Raw genomic sequence first — 19,643 nt, forward strand, 5'->3', positions numbered from 1 at the left:
ACATACATACAGAAAAACTGGAAGACGCAATAAAAGCAACAAGAGGTAAAATTTCAGTGACAACTAGGTTAAACAGTAGGTGCCAAGAAGATATTCAAATGATAACAACTGAGGCCCAGTCCTCTTGTTTTTTAAGACTAAAAGCATCACAGGCAAAGAAAAAAGAAAAAAAAAAAAGCCATTCTCTGTAAGGCAAGAATCATAGTAGTCCCTTGATAATAGTAAGAGGAGAGAGAAAGTTCAAGCCTCCTTTAACTATTCACAAAATCAAAAGAAAAAAAGAATCCCTTGGTGTTTTTATCATTTTCTTTTTCTACTACATCTAGCACCAGAGAGAAGAAAGCACAATTAAAACTACAATAACTCTAAAAATGCTTGCACCTTTTAAAGGATCTAAGATTCAGCTTCTCCAAAGACACATTAAAATTTAAACTATCCTGCAAACAAAATCCAAACCCAATTTATTTTTCTTTATCTACAAATAAAAACCCCACAAGCCTAAAATATTTCCTAGCTGACCCTTTAAGAAAATGTTAGCACACTCCTGCCCTAGACTAAAGACTGTCCCAGACGTACAAAACAAAAACTGAGTAATTTGACTATATCCCAGAACCAAGTCTAAAAATATTTAAAGTAATACAAAATACCAGCCCTGAGCAACATAAAATTCACAAAGTGTGACATCCAAAGAAATGTTTCAAAGCATGCAAATAAGCAAGAAATTCTGACCCATAATTAGAAGATCAATCAATTGATAGAACAGATTGACTTTTTTTTTGAGATAATCTTGATTTACAACATTATATAAGTTTCTGGGGTACAACACAGTGATTCAAAATATAGTGATTCACAATATAATTATAAAATATTGGCTATATTCCCCATGCTGTACAATATATCCTTGTAGCTTAATTTTTTTAAATTGAAGTATAGTTGATTTACAATGTTGTGTTAGTTTCTGGTGTGCAGCAAAGTGATTCAGTTATATATACATATATATACATATTCTTTTTCAGATTCTTTTCCCTTATAGTTTACTAAAAGATACTGAATATAGTTCCCTGTGCTATACAGTAGGACCTTGTTGTTTACCTATTTTATATACAGTACTTTGTATCTCCTTGCAGCTCATTTTATACCTAATAGTTTGTAACTCTTAATCCCCTAACCCTATCTTGCCCCTCCCCACTGGTAACCACTAATTTGTTCTCTATATCTGTAAGTCCGCTTCTTTTTTGTTATATTCACTATTGTATTTTTTAGATTCCAGATAGAAGTGGTATTGTATATAGCATTTGTCTTTCTCTGTCTGACTTATTTCACTAAGCATAATACCCTCTAAGTCCAATCATGTTGCTGCAAATGGCAAAATTTCATTGTGTGTGTGTGTGTGCGTGTGTGTGCGTGTGTGTGTGTACATGTATATCCACATCTTCCATAACCATTCATCTGTTGATGGACACTTAGGTTGTTTCTATATCTTGGCTACTATAAATAGTGCTGCTGTGAACACTGCACTGGGGTGCATGAATCTTTTTGAATTAGTGTTTTTGTTTTATTTTGTTTTTCTGGATATATACCTAGGAGTGGAATTGCTGGATCATATGGTAGTTCTATTTTTAGTTTTTTGAGGAACCTCCATACTGTTCTCCATAGTGGCTGCACCAACTTACATTCCCACCAACAGTGTACAAGGGTTCCCTTTTCTCACCAACATTTGTTATTTGTGGCATTTTTGATGGCAGCCATTCTGAGAGGCATGAGGTTTTGTGGTTTTGATTTGCATTTCTCTGATGATTAATGATGTTGAGTATCTTTTCATGTGCCTGTTGGCCATCTGTACATCTTCTTTGAGAAAATGTCTATTCAGGTCTTCTGTCCATTTTTTAATGGGGCTGTTTGTTTTTCTGATGTTGAGTTGTATGAGCTGTTTATATATTTTAGATATTAACCCCTTATCAGTCATATCATTGCATTTTCTCCCATTCAGTAGGTTTTCTTTCATTTCGTCAATGGTTTCCTTTGCTGTGCAAAAGCCTTTAAGTTTAATTAGGTCCCATTTGTTTATTTTTGCTTCTATTTCCTTTACTTTAGGAGACAGATACAAAAAATATTGCTACAATTTATGTCAAGGAATGTTTATGATTTCGAGTCTTACATTTAGGTCTTTAATCCATTTTGAGCTTACTTTTGTATATGGTGCGAGAAAATGTTCTAATTTCATTCTGTTACATGTAGCTGTCCAGTTTTCCCAGCGCCACTTATTGAAGAGACTATCTTTACTCCACTGTATGTACTTGCCTCCTTTGTCACAGATCAATTGACCAAAAATGCATGGGTTTATTTCTGGGCTCTTTATTCTGTTCCACTGATCTATGTCTGTTTTTGTGCCAGTACCATACTGTTTGTATTACTGAAGCTTTGTAGTATAGTCTGAAGTCAGCAAGTGTGATACCTCCAGCTCTGTTCTTCTTTCTCAAGATTGTTTTAGCTATTCAAGGTCGTTTATGTTTCTATACATATTTTTAAATTATTTGTCCTAGTTCTGTGAAAAATGTCATTGGTATTGTGACAGGTATTGCACTGAATCTATAGATTGCTTTGGGTAGCATGGTCACTTTACCAATTTTAATTCTTCCAATCCACAAACACAGTATATCTTTCCATAGAACAGGCTGACATTTAAACTCTCTGATAAACATACTCCATTTACTCAAGAAGGTAGAAGAGAATGTGAACATGTTCAAAAGACATGGGAGGGACTTCCCTGGTGGTCCAGTTGTTAAGACTCCATGCTCCCAATGCAGGGGCCCTGAGTTCGATCCCTGGTCAGGGAACTAGATCCTGCATGCATGCTGCAACTAAGAGTCTGCATGCCGCAACTAAAGATCCCGCATGCCACAACTAAGGCCTGGCGCAGCCTAAATAAATATATATAAAAAAAAAATACATGGGAGATCTCTCCATACAGAAACACACACACACACAACTTCTAAAAATGAAAAATGCAGTGTCTGAAATGAAAAATACACTCGATAGGTTAATGATAGATTAGATACTGCACAAAAACTGGAAACACAAAAGGGGAAAAAAAGACAGGAAAATAATGAACACAGCATCAGTGAGTTGTGAGACAGCATCAAGTAAGCTAAAATACATGTAGGGAAGAGGAAAAAAACATTTGAATATGCTCTACAAGAGACACTGTGAGGAGAATAAGACAAGCCATGGACTGGGAAAAAATATTATACACATGCACAGTTATCTGAAATATACAAAGAGCTCTTAAAACTCAACAACAAGAAAAGAAACAACCTGGGCTAAAGATCTGACAGATACCTCACCAAAGAAGATATACAGATGGCAAATAAGCATATGAAAAGATGTGTCCCATTAACCTCCAAAATATGTAAACAGCTCATGCAGCTCAATATTAAAAAAACAAACAACCCAATCCAAAAATGGGCAGAAGACCTAAATAGACATTTCTCCAAAGAAGATATACAGATTGCCAACAAACACACGAAAGAATGCTCAACATCATTAATCATTAGAGAAATGCAAATCGAAACTACAATGAGATATCATCTCACACCGGTCAGAATGGCCATCATCAAAAAATCTACAAACAATAAATGCTGGAGAGGGTGTGGAGAAAAGGGAACCCTCTTGCACTGTTGGTGGGAATGTAAATTGGTACAGCCACTATGGAGAACAGTATGGAGGTTCCTTAAAAAACTAAAAACAGAACTACCATATGACCCAGCAATCCCACTACTGGGCATATACCCTGAGAAGACCATAATTCAAAAAGAGTCTTGTACCAAAATGTTCATTGCAGCTCTATTTACAATAGCCAGGACATGGAAGCAACCTAAGTGTCCATCAACAGATGAATGGATAAAGAAGATGTGGCACATAAATACAATGGAATATTACTCAGCCATAAAAAGAAACGAAATGGAGTTATTTGTAGTGAGGTGGATGGACCTAGAGTCTGTCATACAGAGTGAAGTAAGTCAGAAAGAGAAAAACAAATACCGTATGCTAACACATATGTATGGAATCTAAGAAGAAAAAAAAAAAGGTCATGAAGAACCTAGGGGCAAGACGGGAATAAAGACACAGACCTAGGAGAGAATGGACTTGAGGATATGGGGAGGGGGAAGGGTAAGCTGTGACAAAGTGAGAGAGTGGCATGGACATATATACACTACCAAACGTAAAATAGATAGCTAGTGGGAAGCAGCCGCATAGCACAGGGAGATCAGCTCGGTGCTTTGTGACCACCTAGAGGGGTGGGATAGGGAGGGTGGGAGGGAGGGAGACGCAAGAGGGAAGAGATATGGGAACATATGTATATGTATAACTGATTCACTTTGTTATAAAGCAGAAACTAACACACCATTGTAAAGCAATTATACTCCAATAAAGATGTTAAAAAAAAAAAGCTTTCATATATATTATTTATTTAGCTGTGTTGGGTTTTAATTGCAGCACGCAGGATGTTTAGCTGCGGCATACAAACTCCTGGTTGCAGCATGTGGGATCTAGTTCCTTGACCAAGGATGGAACCCAGGCCCCCTGCATTGGGAGTGTGGAGTCTTAGCCACTGGACCACCAGGGAAGTCCCTAAAAGACTTACTTTAAAATAACTATTAATTAGGAAACTATGAGTTTTCATTTTCACACCTAGGAATGGTTGTGATAAATAAACACAGATTTCCAAGACCATAATTTGTCCAATTCACTAAGACACCTACAATCTTCTTTACAGTTCTAAAGTAAAAAAGCATTTAAGCTGTACTGATAATAATCAGCATCTCCATTACAAGTCTGTTTATTTGGGTCAGAATCATTAAGCTCACATGTAATTTAGTTGCTTCATGTTACACCTTTGTTTTTATCTGATTCGAGATATCCGTCACTAATCCTTTTGATGTACTTTTAATAGTTTATACCAAGTCCTGTAAAGGGAACCAACGTTTCTTTTAAAGGGCTGATTTAATTTAGGGTGAATGTAACTTAAATAGATTACAGCTGTCTCTGTGACATACTTTATCCCAACAGCTTAAAATTTTAAATACACTAATGTAGGATAATAGCTTTCCTATATATTGGTCCCGATATTGACTATTTTCAATGCTCTTCACCACTAGACTAAACAACCAAGGGCTCCAAATATAATAAAGACACAACTGAAGATACTTTAGACCTTCAAAAGTGGATGAAAACACAGAGAAACAGAGATACTTTTTACACATTTCAACTGATACACAACTGTTTGATTCACGCTGTCAGAGACACAGCCTAGAAACACCTGGATTTGGTAAAAGTGCTTCCCTGTAATAATGGAAAAATCATATAATGGGAGACAGTGAGGCCTAAATGATTTAGGAGCGAGCTTTAAAGTTCAATTTCCAGCTGGATCACTTATCAGCTATGTGTCATGGCATTCACCTTGCAGGACAGCGGTAAAGTGGTGATAATGTTTATTATCAACCTAGAATTTCATGTGAAAAATACTAAGCAACATTATACACTTGATTTATCGATTTACTTCCTCTCTTTTCTGTTCAGTATACTTCCCATTCACGATAGCCCTCATATGAAAAGTCCCTAACTACAGGGATCAAATATTTAGGTATAAACTGAGAATACCCTTAAATCAATTTCTCTAATACCATGACATCTCCAAAAACTAAAAAAAAAATTTTTAACTAAAAAAGCAGCACTTCTAAAGCAAACATTCTCTATTAGAAACACTGTTCTCTGACCAAAAGTATTAAAGAAATTGATAGTGAAGAGAACAAATGTTCCCAAGTTATAATTTATCTGAATAATGGGCTTAGCAAAATTTTGTAAAAATCTAAATGATCCCAAGTAATAAAGGCTCCACTGATAAGGACTAGGTGTTACGAAAAACATACACAAAGCAAACTGAGAAGTAATTAGAGCAGAAAACATTAGGGAAGCCCTAAATCTCATAGTTTGGCCATTTAAAATGTCGATAAGCCTGTTTCCTCTTTGCAAAATACTGGTGATGACTGTAAGCAAATGTCAGTTGGCCTACTTTTGGAAGGTTGCTAGTGTTTTGGATGAACAGACTGTGAGTGTGTGTAAAGATTTACTTGTTTAACCATAGTTATTAAATTTTTACAGTAAAAAAAAATTATGGCAAACCGTTCTGGAAAAGTTAAGCAGAATTTCTGAATTGATATGACTGAACAAATCAAAGAGCTCTTCCTTGAATGTGACAAAAGCCACATTTAACTTGTTTGAAGAGGATGAAAGAGGTAACTTGTACACTGAGAAAAGTAATGAAAATTCAACACACAGAAAGTGCACCCTATATGAAAATATACCCCCCCAAAAAAAAAGAAAATGAGAAAAAGTTTAACAATTCTAAAGGTGTTCTACTCATATTTGCTTCTAGAAAATAACTTAAGCCATTCATATCATAAAAAGGCAGCAACAATTAGTATTATTGGCTGCATGGGTGGGCTGTTTACAGTATCACAAGCTTCAGAAAATACACGGCATTTACGCTCCAGTAAGGGAAAAATGGGTTGGATCTTGGGGTTATTTTAAAACCTTTCAATATTTTAAGGTGTGAAACTGTGAATTCCGAGCACAGCAGAACAAAAAACAATAGTACCTTTCCAGTAGTATGTAATAACAAAATAATCTAAAAGGAATAAGCCAAGTTGGCTACCCAGTGTTTTGGATGAGTACTAGGATTTCGGTTCACAGGCACTTGAGGAAACTGTATCTCCAGAGTCCGTCTCTTCCCAGAGTAAAGGCGCTAGTTTATAAGAATTTGCTCTAAAACAAGGAAGTTCAGATACTCAGTATATTGGACTCCTAAGGATAACGAGTAAGGTTCAATCTGCATTTCTAAGAAATCTGGTTCAGGTGAGAGGCCAAAATGATCGTCTACTCCATAATCAATAAGCAAACAGCATAAGCACAAGGCTAAGATAATTCCTAATAGAGTTATAAACTCAGAGTCAAAAGCGGCGCTCTCCATTTGGTCACTGATAAATGACTAAAAAAAAAAAAGAAAAAAAAACTTTATACAAAAGTGGAGCTCTAGTTTCTCTTTTATAAAATACTGGATAAATTCATTTCGGGGCACCACCCATATATATTCCACATATTATGCAAGGCACTGCAGAGAATGCAATGATTAATAAACCACTGTTTCTGTGATTCCAAAGGAACATATTACAGTAAGGGAAAGACCATAATAAAGGAGAAATTTCCCCCAGAAGCTATGAAAATCAGAGGTTGGCAAGAAACAATCAGGAAGATATAATAGAAAAAGAAAACAAATTACAAAAAGACAAAAAATACAACATTCAAAGAGAGTCATGATTTGAAATAAGACATGGTAAAATATACAAAGTTTTTTTTTTGTGAAACTAAATATATATAACATAAAAAACTGATAGATTTCACCAAATAACAAGATAGGTTGCAAACTACACAGGAAGTCTACAGGACACATATCCATGATAATATTTCACTAATAATAATCTAGTAGAGAGCTGAAATCAATAAGAGAAGAGCAAAGAGTACAAACAAGCATGGTATTATGAGACTGAACAGTAAAAATACGAAGATTTTTCTAATCTCCCTAGCACTCAAAGACAGAAAAATTGCAAGAATAGGATTTTCTTCCATCACATAGGCCAAGACTGAAAAGATTCATAATAGCCAGTAGAGGACAGAATTGGGGAAAAAAAGGAATTCTCATATATAAATGACAACATACTCTCTCTGAGAAGCAATTTTACAACGTGTATCAACATTTTACATGTATACATTCTTTTACCCAGTAATTCCCCTTCTAGGAATTATCCTAAAAATATTTATAATTCCTTGTGTATTTTTTAAATGTACATATACAGAAGCATATAACATAACCTGTTATAGGGAAAAGGTTAAAATTAATATAAATGTTTATACAATGGAATGACATAATTTTTAGCAATGTTGAAAGAAGTTTTGAAATAGAAAGACATTCATAATATAAACTGTTATGAAAAAACCTACATATACACATCAATAGCAAATACATATAATACATGTAAAGAACTTGAATCAGGTCCTGGACATACTACTACAAGTTACTTTCACGCATGTATGAATAGTTTAGGGGGAAAAAAACAGGAAATACATACTCTAAGCTGTCAATACATGCTCAGTATCTGAGTAAAGAGAGAAAAGAAGGAAAGTAAAGAGGTAACCTGGGTTTATCTCTAATAACAGAACCAAGTGAATTTTCATTTTCTACATTTCAGTATTCCTTGAATTTTTATAATGAATACTTTAACTGGTTAGAATTAATTGTATGGTCTTTATATTAAGAAATTTAAAACATATTAAAATGTATGTGTCCTCTGATCCCATTCCTTGGAAATAAGCATTATTAGCACAAAATCTATAGTCATATAAAATTTTTAACTTATATTAAATTTAACTTATATATTAAATCACACATATTGCTATATTCTATTTCACAAGCGAGGTACTGAGTTACTAAAAACCACTATGGCTCCTGAGAGTAACAAGTAAGAAAAATTTACTTGGAATTAAGTTCTAAAAAGACAGATTTGAAAGACAACAAATAACAGCTTTTATCTGACATGAGAATACCAATTGATTGGTCATAGCTTCCTGGAAGACTGCACTGAAAACAATTCTAAAGCAAGTGTAGGTTCATTAAAAACGTAATCAATTATTGTTAGTAACCATGAAAATATAGGGAAGTACAAACTGTGTCGTTAGGAGTAAATGCCCATTAAATACAATAATGACCTTCTACAGTGTAAAAGAACATCCAAATCCTTCAGTTTTTCCGCTTTTAGTTAAGAGACAGACTTTGCACAGAATCACCTACAGAAAGGGAACTTGCTTTTCTTCTAGATCATAACCTTCAAAACATTATACCATGCAGCAACATTCAAATATTTATTAACACCTTGTATCAAGTACTCTGTTAGGTACTGAAGATATGAAAACAGCCTACAAACCTAGCAATTAAGAGGCAACTGAGCAAAAAATAAAAAACCAGTAAATCCTATGGGAGCACATACTACTGACATTGGATAACAAGAAAGAAGGGTTAGGACATGAGTATTCTAGAAGAGGAAATAGCAAATGAAAAGGTCTGAAAGAAAGAAGATGGATCATTTGAGGAAACGAAAGTTCAATAAAACTATCACAAAGGAGTGAGTGTTGTTGGGGAGAGGAAGGCTTAGAGAGGGGTTACTGGTGACGGCTGAAAATAATGCTGGAAAAATACACTGTAAGGGCATCAGTTCACCAAAGATCTAATGAATCTGGTATGCAACAGCTCTATTTTTTTTAACATCTTTATTGGAGTATAATTGTTTCACAGTGGTGTGTTAGTTTCTGCTGTATAACAAAGTGAATCAGCTATATGCATACGTATATCCCTATACACCCTCCCTCTTGCGTCTCCCTCCCACCCTCCCTATCCCACCCCTCTAGGTGGTCACAAAGCACCAAGCTGATCTGCCTGTGCAATGCAGCTGCTTCCCACTAGCTATCTATTTTACATTTGGTGGTATATATATGTTCATGCCACTCTCTCACTTTGTCACAGCTTACCCTTCCCCCTCTCCGTGTCCTCAAGTCCATTCTCTACGTCTGTGTCTTTATTCCTGTCCTGCCCCTAGGTTCATCAGAACCTTTTTTTTTTTTTTTTTTAGATTCCATATATATGTGTTAGCATACGGTATTTGTTTTTCTCTTTCTGACTTATACGCTCTGTATGACATGACAGACTCTAGGTCCATCCACCTCACTACAAATAACTCAATTTCGTTTCTTTTTATGGCTGAGTAATATTCCATTGTATATATGTGCCACATCTTCTTTATCCATTCATCTGTCAGTGGACACTTAGGTTGCTTCCATGTCCTGGCTACTGTAAATAGTGCTGCTAGGAACATTGTGGTGCATGACTCTTTTTGAATTATGGTTTTCTCAGGGTATATGCCCAGTAGTGGGATTGCTGGGTCATATGGTAGTTCTATTTTTAGTTTTTTAAGGAACCTCCATACTGTTCTCCATAGTGGCTGTACCAATTTACATTCCCACCAAAAGTGCAAGAGGTTACCCTTTTCTCCACACTCTCTCCAGCATTTATTGTTTGTAAATTTTTTGATGATGGCCATTCTGACCAGTGTGAGGTGATACCTCACTGTAGTTTGCAAATGTAGATGTGCATTTCTCTAATGATTAGTGACGTTGAGCATCTTTTCATGTGTTTGTTGGCAATCTGTTTATCTTCTTTGGAGAAATGTCTATTTAGGTCTTCTGCCTATTTTTGGATTGGGCTGTTTGTTTTTTTGATATTGAGCTGCATGAGCTACTTGTAAATTTTGGAGATTAATCCTTTGTCAGTTGCTTCGTTGGCAAATATTTTCTCTCGTTCTGAGGGTTGTCTTTTCATCTTGTTTGTGGTTTCCTTTACTGTGCAAAAGCTTCTAGGTTTCATTAGGTCCCATTTATTTATTTTTGTTTTTATTTCCATTTCTCTAGGAGGTGGGTCGAAAAGGATCTTGATGTGATTTATATCATAGAGTGTTCTGCCTGTTTTCCTCTAAGAGTTTGATAGTGTCTGGCCTTACATTTAGGTCTTTAACCCATTTTTAGTTTATTTTTATGTATGGTGTTAGGGAGTGTTCTAATTTCATTCTTTTACATGTAGCTGTCCAGTTTTCCTAGCACCACTTATTGAAGAGGCTGTCTTTTCTCCACTGTATAGTCTTGCCTCCTTTATCAAAGATAAGGTGACCATATGTGCATGGGTTTATCTCTGGGCTTTCTATCCTGTTCCACTGATCTATATTTCTGTTTTTGTGCCAGTACCATACTGTCTTGATTACTGTAGCTTTGTAGTACAGTCTGAAGTCCAGAAGCCTGATTCCTCCAGCTCCTTTTTTCTTTCTCAAGATTGCTTTGGCTATTCAGGGTCTTTTGCGTTTCCATACAAATTGTGAAATTTTTTGTTCTAGTTCTGTGAAAAATGCCAGTGGTAGTTTGATAGGGATTGCACTGAATCTGTATATTGCTTTGGGTGGTATAGTCATTTTCACAATGTTGATTCTTCCAATCCAAGAACATGGTGTATCTCTCCATCCGTTTGTATCATCTTTAATTTCTTTCATCAGTGTCTTATACTTTTCTGCATACAGATCTTTTTGTCTCCTTAGGTAGGCTTATTCCTAGGTATTTTATTCTTTTTGTTGCAGTTGTAAATGGGAGTGTTTCCTTAATTTCCCGTTCAGATTTTTCCTCATTAGTGTATAGGAATGTAAGAGATTTCTGTGCATTAATTTTGTATCCTGCTACTCTACCAAATTCATTGATTAGCTCTAGTAGTTTTCTGGTAGCATCTTTAGGATTCTCTATGCATAGTATCATGTCATCTGCAAACAGTGACGGTTTTACTTCTTCTTTTCCGATTTGGATTCCTTTTATTTCTTTTTCTTCTCTGATTGCTGTGGCTAACACTTCCAAAACTATGTTGAATGACAGTGGTGAGAATGCGCAACCTTGTCTTGTTCCTGATCTTAGAGGAAATGGTTTCAGTGTTTCACCCTTGAGAACAATGTTGGCTGTGTGTTTGTCATATATGGCCTTTATTATGTTGAGGTAGGTTCCCTCTATGCCTACTTTCTAGAGAGTTCTTATCATAAATGGATGTTGAATTTTGTCAAAAGCTTTTTCTGCATCTACTGAGATTATCATATGGTTTTTATCCTCCAATTTGTTAGTATGGTGTATCACATTGATTGATCTGCGTATACTGAAGAATCCTTGCATTCCTGGGATAAATCCCACTTGATCATGGTGCATGATCCTTTTAATGTGCTATTGGATTCTGTTTGCTAGTATTTTCCTGATGATTTTTGCAACAGCTCTTATTAATGACTTATTAATTGGGGCTTCCCTGGTGGGGCAGTGGTTAAGAATCCGCCTGCCAATGCAGGGGACATGGGTTCAAGCCCTGGTCCAGGAAGATCTCACATGCTGCAGAGCAACTAAGCCTGTGAGCCACAACTACTCAGCCTGCACTCTAGAGCCCACAAGCCACAGCTACTGAAGCCCGCATGCCTAGAGCCTGTGCTCCACAACAAGAGAAGCCACTGCAATGAGAAGCCCACACACCACAACAAAGAGTAGCCCCCGCTCGCCGCAACTAGAGAAAGGCCACACACAGCAACGAAGATCCAACACAGCCAAAAATAAATTAATTAAATAATTAATTTTTTTAAAAAAATCACTTCTTAATTCTAATGGTTTGTAGATTGTTTTGTATTTTCTACATATACAATCAAATTATCTATGAATAAGATGATTTTACACCTTTCCTTCTAATATTTACATCTTATTCATTTTTCTTGCCTTATTGTAATGGCTAGGACTTGAATTCAATGGTGAATAGAAGTAGTGATAGGATCCATCCCAAACTCAGTAAGAAAGTATAATATTTAATATATCATTACAGATTATAATGTTGGCTATAGGTTGTTTTATAGATTATCTTTAGCATACTGAGGATGTTTCTTTCTACTCCTAATTTGCTAAAAGCTTTTTTTTAATCCCAAATGGCTATTAAATTTTGCCAAAGTTTTTTTCCACTTCTATTGAGGTGATCAACTGTGTTTTCTTCTTCATTCTACTAATATGGTGAACTACACTGATTTATTTTCAAAATGTTAACCGACCTTGTATTCCTGGAATATCTTTTACTTGGTCCTGATGTATAAATTTTTTATGGATCACTGGATTCTATTTGGTAATATTTACATGTAAATTACACCAAGAAAGAAAAACAGGGAGGGAGGGAAAGAGGGAGGAAGGGAGGGAGAGAGGTGTTGGGCATGAGGAGAGGTTAAGAAAAAAAGACAGCAGAAAAGAATCATTTTGTGAGGGGGTGGGGCACACCACAAGGCATGTGGGATCTTAGTTCCCCGACCAGGGATTGAACCCGCACCCCCTGCATTGAAAGCACAGAGTTTTAACCACTGGAAAACCAGGGACGTCCCAGAAAAGAATTATTCAAGAAGAGTTAGTAATCCATATTGAGACAATCTCCCAAAAGGAACAGGGATGAAATTATTTTTTAATTAATCATTCTAGGGGATATAACAGCCAAATAATACAAGTACCAGAAAGAGAGAACATGGAAAATTTAAGAGAAGAAACCATCAAAAAAGTAGTTTAAAGAATTTTCTTGCTCGATGCTTTGTGACAACCTAGAGGGGTGGGATAGGGAGGGTGGGAGGGAGGCTCAAGAGGGAGGGCATATGGGGATCTATGTATACATATAGCTGATTCACTTTGTTGTACAGCAGAAACTAACACAACATTGTAAAGCAATTATACTCCTATAAAGATATTAAAAAAAAAGAAAAAGAATTTTCTCATAACTATACTACTTGCATTTCTACATCAAAGAGGCCCAGAATAACATATGAACCAAGAAACAACACTGCAAAGTTTTGGAACACTGGGAAAAAAGCCAACATTCTATTAGCTCCTGAGCAAAAAACAAGCCATATACAAAGAAAAAGGTATCAAAATGGCTTGAGATTCTTCAACCATAACACTAGATCAATACCTTCAAATTTCTGAAGTAACATTACTTACAAACAAGTATTTCTTACCCAAATTAACAATCAAGAATTAAAGAAAAATAAAGACATCTTCAGACAAACAAGATCTACCACACATCCCTTTTCAGGAAGCTACCAAAGGACTTATTCCACCAAAGTGAGTGCAAAAGCAAAACGGGCAGAAGAGAGGAAAGGCGTATTCTATTTTCCGTTACAAATTTTATCTGATCAGTTGCACGTTTGATGAAAACAAATCTAAAAAATTAAATACAATAAAAGTAACATAATTTCTGCAAGTCATACAACATTTAGTTTTGTGAAATTACATCTTAAATCTAAAAAAAAAGTATATTTAAAGTATCTTATAGTGCATGTAAAAGTATATTATAGTTGGATTTCCCTGGTGGCGCAGTGGTTAAGTATATGCCTGCCAACGCAGGGGACATGGGTTCGATCCCTGGTCCGTGAAGATCCCACATGCCACAGAGCAACTAAGCCCGTGTGCCACAACTACTGAGCCCGTGCTCTAGAGCCCACAAGCCACAGCTACAGAGCCCGTGTGCCACAAGTACTGGAGTCCGCGTGCTGCAACTACTGAAGCCCACACACCTAGAGCCCATGCTCCACAACAAAAGAAGCCACCACGATGAAGAGTAGCACCCGCTCGCTGCAACTAGAGAAAGCCCACGTGCAGCAACGAAGACCCAATGCGGCCAAAAATTTTTTTAAATTAAATAAATAAATAAATGTATATTATAGTGGATAGAGAAATCTTTCTTTTAATTAGACAAAGTAAATTAAACAAACTCAAATTCTACTAGCAATATTAGCTTTTAAAGCTTTATACTCTCTCATATAGTTCTGCCCAAAGTAAAAAATTTGAGAAAAGCTGAACATTAATAATTGGCATAAAGAGGGGAATTCCTTGGCAGTCCAGTGGGTAGGACTCCATGCTTCCACCACATGGGGCCAAGGTCCCATCTCTGTTCAGGGAACTAAGATCCCACAAGCCATGCAGTGTGGCCAAAAAAAATTAAAATATAAAAAATAAATAGGGTTTCTCTGGTGGAGCAGTGGTTGAGAATCCGCCTGCCAATGCAGGGGACACGGGTTTGAGCCCTGGTCCGGGAAGATCCCACATGTCGCAGAGCAACTAAGTCCGTGCACCACAGCTACTGAGCCTGAGCTCTAGAGCCCACGATTCACAACTACTGAAGCCCACGTGCCTAGAGCCCGTGCTCCGCAACAACAGAAGCCCCCGCAATGAGCAGCCCGCGCACTTCAACGAAGAGTAGCCCCTGCCCGCTACTAGAGAAGGCCCTCTTGCAGCAACAAAGACCCAACACAGCCAAAAATAAATAAATAAATAAATTTTTTTTAAAAAAAATAAATAAATAATACATATTTGACATAAAGAAAAGAACTTCATAACTGAAATGAAAGGAGAAAAATCTGCCTCTGTGAATTACATACAAAAGAAACAAAGACATGGCAGAGTCCTTTAGCAATAAAGTTCTTCTTGATTCCAACCATCCAGTGAGGCTGGTTATTCCAAAACAATCTTCTTTGTCAAAAATTTCACCAAAACACAAATGCAACAGAAAACAGAAAGAGAGTGTAAAGCAGAGACGAAGCTGATAACTGTAGATGCCATACAGTTCAATAACAAGGAAAAATCTCCACGTGACAGCAGGATATTGTTGCCTTATTACCTCCACCCTTACCATTTCAATTAAGTAGATTTAATAATTAAATTAATCCCTAACATTAGCTATGCAAATAGTAGTACATTTTAATAAACATCATTCTCACCAGTTTACAGAAATAACTGCAGAAGGAAGTATTAACAGGAAGATTTCCCAACTTCTGAACAAACTTTAAAACTATAATAGCATTAAAATATTTTAATATCCTCTTTTTAAATTATGCAAATGATATTAATATGATTGTTTTTAGTGCACATACAAAAGCATTACTGAGTGAACATAGGCAAATTAAAGAGAAAATACAACCCTTAGAAAGCTCAGATCATTAAAGAGTTGGGAATTATTTACGCTTCCAAATAACAGATGTAATTTAACCATATATCTGGTTTTTTAACTTTAAAAATACATAATAGTTACATACAATATTAAGAAGTTTTCATTATTAAAGCGGAGATCCAAGGTCAAAAGCCCGAAACTGTACTTCTGCCATAGCTGTAAATACAGACAGCAGACTCATCTACAATCGAGATAATGGTGAAAACCAAGCTCTTCAAGGCAGTAAGTATAACTGAGAGGAGCAAAGACACTGAAGACAACAGAGACTTGGGGAATACCCACAGAAGTAAGCTGAACCAGAAACAGAACAAAAGCAGCACAGTCAGCAAGGAAGGGATCTGGGAAGAGCACCGCCATGAAAACCAAGAGAGAAGAGGGCTTCAAGAAAGAGCCAGCAAAGTCAGAAACTAAATGGAGATCAAAGAGGACGAAGATAAATCAAAACCGCAGCAGAAAGTGAATGGCCATACTGAATTGGTTAAGATTACCTATTTCCATCTCAACTGACAGAACTAAGAGTTTATCTTGGAGGGAGGAGGGGAAGGAGTATGGACACGTGGAGGAAAACAGACTTTAGTTATCATTCTTGCTGTCTGATGTCCAAGACCAGTAGAAGAGAAACCTCTTTCTGAATGATTTGTTTCTTCTTAAGGGCTACACTCACCAAACTGTGGAGCAGGCAAGATCCTAGCTGCTCGAATTGGGCCATGTCGAACAGAAAAAAGCTCCTGTGCTTCCCCACTGATCTGCAGAAGACAGAAAAAAAAAATTCAGTAAATGAAAAGACAGGTCAGAACATTATTATACAAAAACAAGATCTCCTAAATTTTTATCACAATTTTTGGTCTGAAATGTAGTATATGTACGTTCACACACCCATTTATGGCTGACCATACACATTAAGTATATTAATACCTTAAATTATCATAAATATTTTTAGCAAATTATAAGAGCATGCACTTAATATGAATAGGAAAATAAAAGGTCTGTTCTGAAAACCTATAATTTTTATCTTTAATAAACTACCAGTTTATTAAAGTCTGCTCGGTTCCTGTATGACTGCCTTCCATTTTAGAGTAAAGCAACTCTGATTTTTTTTCATTAGTATTCAGTTTACCATGTAAGAAAAACATAAATATTCTTAGCATTCTGAAAAGCAGAACTTAAATGTTGTAGTAACTTTCGCAAATTGTTATAGATGAAAAAGAGCAAAACATGTTGCAAAGAACACTGAGGTGGAGGATAAATGACCTAGGTGCCAGCTATGGTTCTGCAACCCTAGCTACCCTTAACTACGTTGAGTAAATCATTTAACCTCTATAAACTTTTATTACTTATTTTCTTTTCTAAATATATTTTAGTAAATATTGTATACATTTAGGTATACAACATGAAGGTTTGATATACATATATATGGTGAAATGATTACCAGAGTCACCTCCTCAGAGTTACCTTCTGTGTGTGATAAGAGTATCTGAAATCTATTTTTCCAGTCTTCAATACAGTATTATTAACTGCAGTCATCATGCCTGAACATTACGTCCCCTGACTTGTACATCTTACAAAACTGCAACTTTGCACCGTCTGACCAACATCTCCACATTTCCCCTACCTCCTCTAAGCCTATATTCCTTTGCATTTATAAGCTGAGACAATAAAGGTGCTAAAGGACCTCAAGATGCTTTAAATTTCAGTATTCTATGCATAAAAAAATATGTACGCATCTTTATAGGTCATTATTCTTATTACACACATAGATCAAACACGTATGAATGTCTGTTCATTTTCAGTCATATCAGATCTGTTCCTCAGATATAAACAGTACAGCAGTCTATTAATCCCAAAGTAAAAGAGGTAGACTAATATTTGTGTCAAGTGTGAAAACAATTGCTTTTCAGAATTAGTGGTTCAAAAGAACAATTTGCTAATTGAAATACTGAACGTATTAAATCATAATGTTAAGAAAGGCTTTCCAGACTACTATAAGTGGTACTGTAGTTTCCAATACATTTTCTTAATTCTCAAGTGTTTGATGGAATATGTAATATCAGATAGGGAAAATGGCAAATATTATAAAACTCGTTCTAAATACCCAAAAACTTACAAGAGATATAGAAATAACTTGTTCTAAATACCTAAGAACTTACAACAGATATAAAAATGATAAACATTCCATAAACACGCTGATGGTATTTTTTTAAAAATAGGCCTGCCAAACAAGGAGTTCAAAATATCAACATTGTATACATTATAAAAGGCTTATCAATCTTCCAATATTAAACTATAAATCTGCAGAGCTGTCTTTTAGATTAACTACTTTTTTAGATCTTCAGCTTCTCTTCTACCTGAATTTAAGAGCTGCAAACTGTCAATATTTTTGTCTCTTATAAATGTTAAATTATGGTAATACCCAAATAGCCATCATATTCATTTAGCTTATAAAAATAATTATTAAAATGTATTTATTGGCCACAATGGCAAATCCCTCTATAGCACTTGGGAAGCAGAAGATATGAGGAATGCTAGGCTCTTCCCACTAACTATGCAACAATAGCACCACCTATCACCAATTAAACACACAAAAGCTACAAACTCAGTATAGCAAACTTAAATTTACTTCTTAAATTTACCTCTCTACAAATTCCTCTGTAAACATTAATTTTCTAAATGAAATACCATTAACATTATATACTGCAGCTCTTAAGTCCACATTTTATTCTTATAGAACAGAATTTTCAGTTTATAAAAATCCTTAAAGGGTCACTTTGTTCAATCTCCCACCCAATGTAGTAATCACACATTCTCTGAAATCTAAAAATTACCATCACCTCGTTGATTTTAAGAACACTTCCAACGAAAGGTAAATCACTAATACAGTCCAACTACATTATAGATGCATTACTGGCTATCTCCAAAGCTGCCAAGTCATTTACTTTTTGAAAAGAGATTGTTTGTTGGGCAATGGATAAATAGTATTCTTCAATATACATACTATTTCTACTAAGAATGCAATGAAAAATGAATTATAAAACAATACTGTAGAAATTGCACTGAAATTATAATTCAGAGTAATGAAAACCACCTCTCACAAATAAGGTTTATACCTATAGCAAATCATAGTATTCTAACACAAAATTCACTGCTCTGTACTATTATTTCCATATGCCACAAGTCTAGCATTTAGCTTTTGGTCCTATCAAATAAAGCCTTAAAGTTAAAAAGTCTAATCACATTTAACTGAGCTGCTATACTAAATTATACTAAACAATAAAGAATAAAACAAACCTGTCTTGGCATATTCACAATATGATAAACGTTTGTTATCACTGGATTTAATACCCAAGAGCTTACTTTGATATACAAAAACATTCTGAAATCTGAACACACCATGCTTTTGAGCATAACGGCTTTTAAAACAAACCTAAATGCCCTATTCTATTCTAAGCTTCTACTCTAAATCCCTCTTTAAATGTACAGCAACAGGTAAGAAAAAAACATTAGGAGTGATCACAAAATGCATCTCCACATTCATTACCGATCCTTCATTACCTCTAAGTTAAGGTCCTAGAATCTTTAATTATCACATCAGGGAAGGGAGGTGGGGGGAAGCACTATTACTATGAATAGAAATTTGTGAATATGTTAAAATCAAAATTGTTAGAAGCATAATTCTAAAGTATCCTAAGTGAGTCACAAATGTCAAACTTCCCAGAGGAGAGAACTCTCCCAATAATATAGGCAAACTCTATACTGGAATACAATTTCAGAACAGAGACAGTGCTAATAACGTGTATATAGATAAGACGTGCACATTATAGGTAGGACACAGAGAGAATGGATATGTCCTTACAGGCTCCGCTTTAGCTGCCGTTTTCAATTGCCTCTAATCATTCTATACAGTATGTTCACTGGTAATTTTGCTCTCAAATAAATGAGTGGCAAA

At 35.5% G+C, this 19,643-nt stretch overlaps 1 protein-coding gene across 12 annotated transcripts in view; it reads right to left on the minus strand.

The window, feature by feature from the left end:
* BCAS3 (BCAS3 microtubule associated cell migration factor) overlaps positions 1 to 19,643 on the minus strand; it is a 575,869-nt gene that overhangs the window by 513,195 nt on the left and 43,031 nt on the right. For all 12 annotated transcript variants that reach the window (XM_059908366.1, XM_059908365.1, XM_059908370.1 and 9 more), the window contains one exon: positions 16,365 to 16,446. In XM_059908366.1, coding sequence (XP_059764349.1) covers positions 16,365 to 16,446 — 82 coding nt within the window. The remainder of the gene's footprint in view (positions 1 to 16,364; positions 16,447 to 19,643) is intronic.

This window comes from Balaenoptera ricei, chromosome 20 (assembly GCF_028023285.1).
Source record: "Balaenoptera ricei isolate mBalRic1 chromosome 20, mBalRic1.hap2, whole genome shotgun sequence".
Classification (NCBI taxonomy): Eukaryota; Metazoa; Chordata; class Mammalia; order Artiodactyla; family Balaenopteridae; genus Balaenoptera; species Balaenoptera ricei.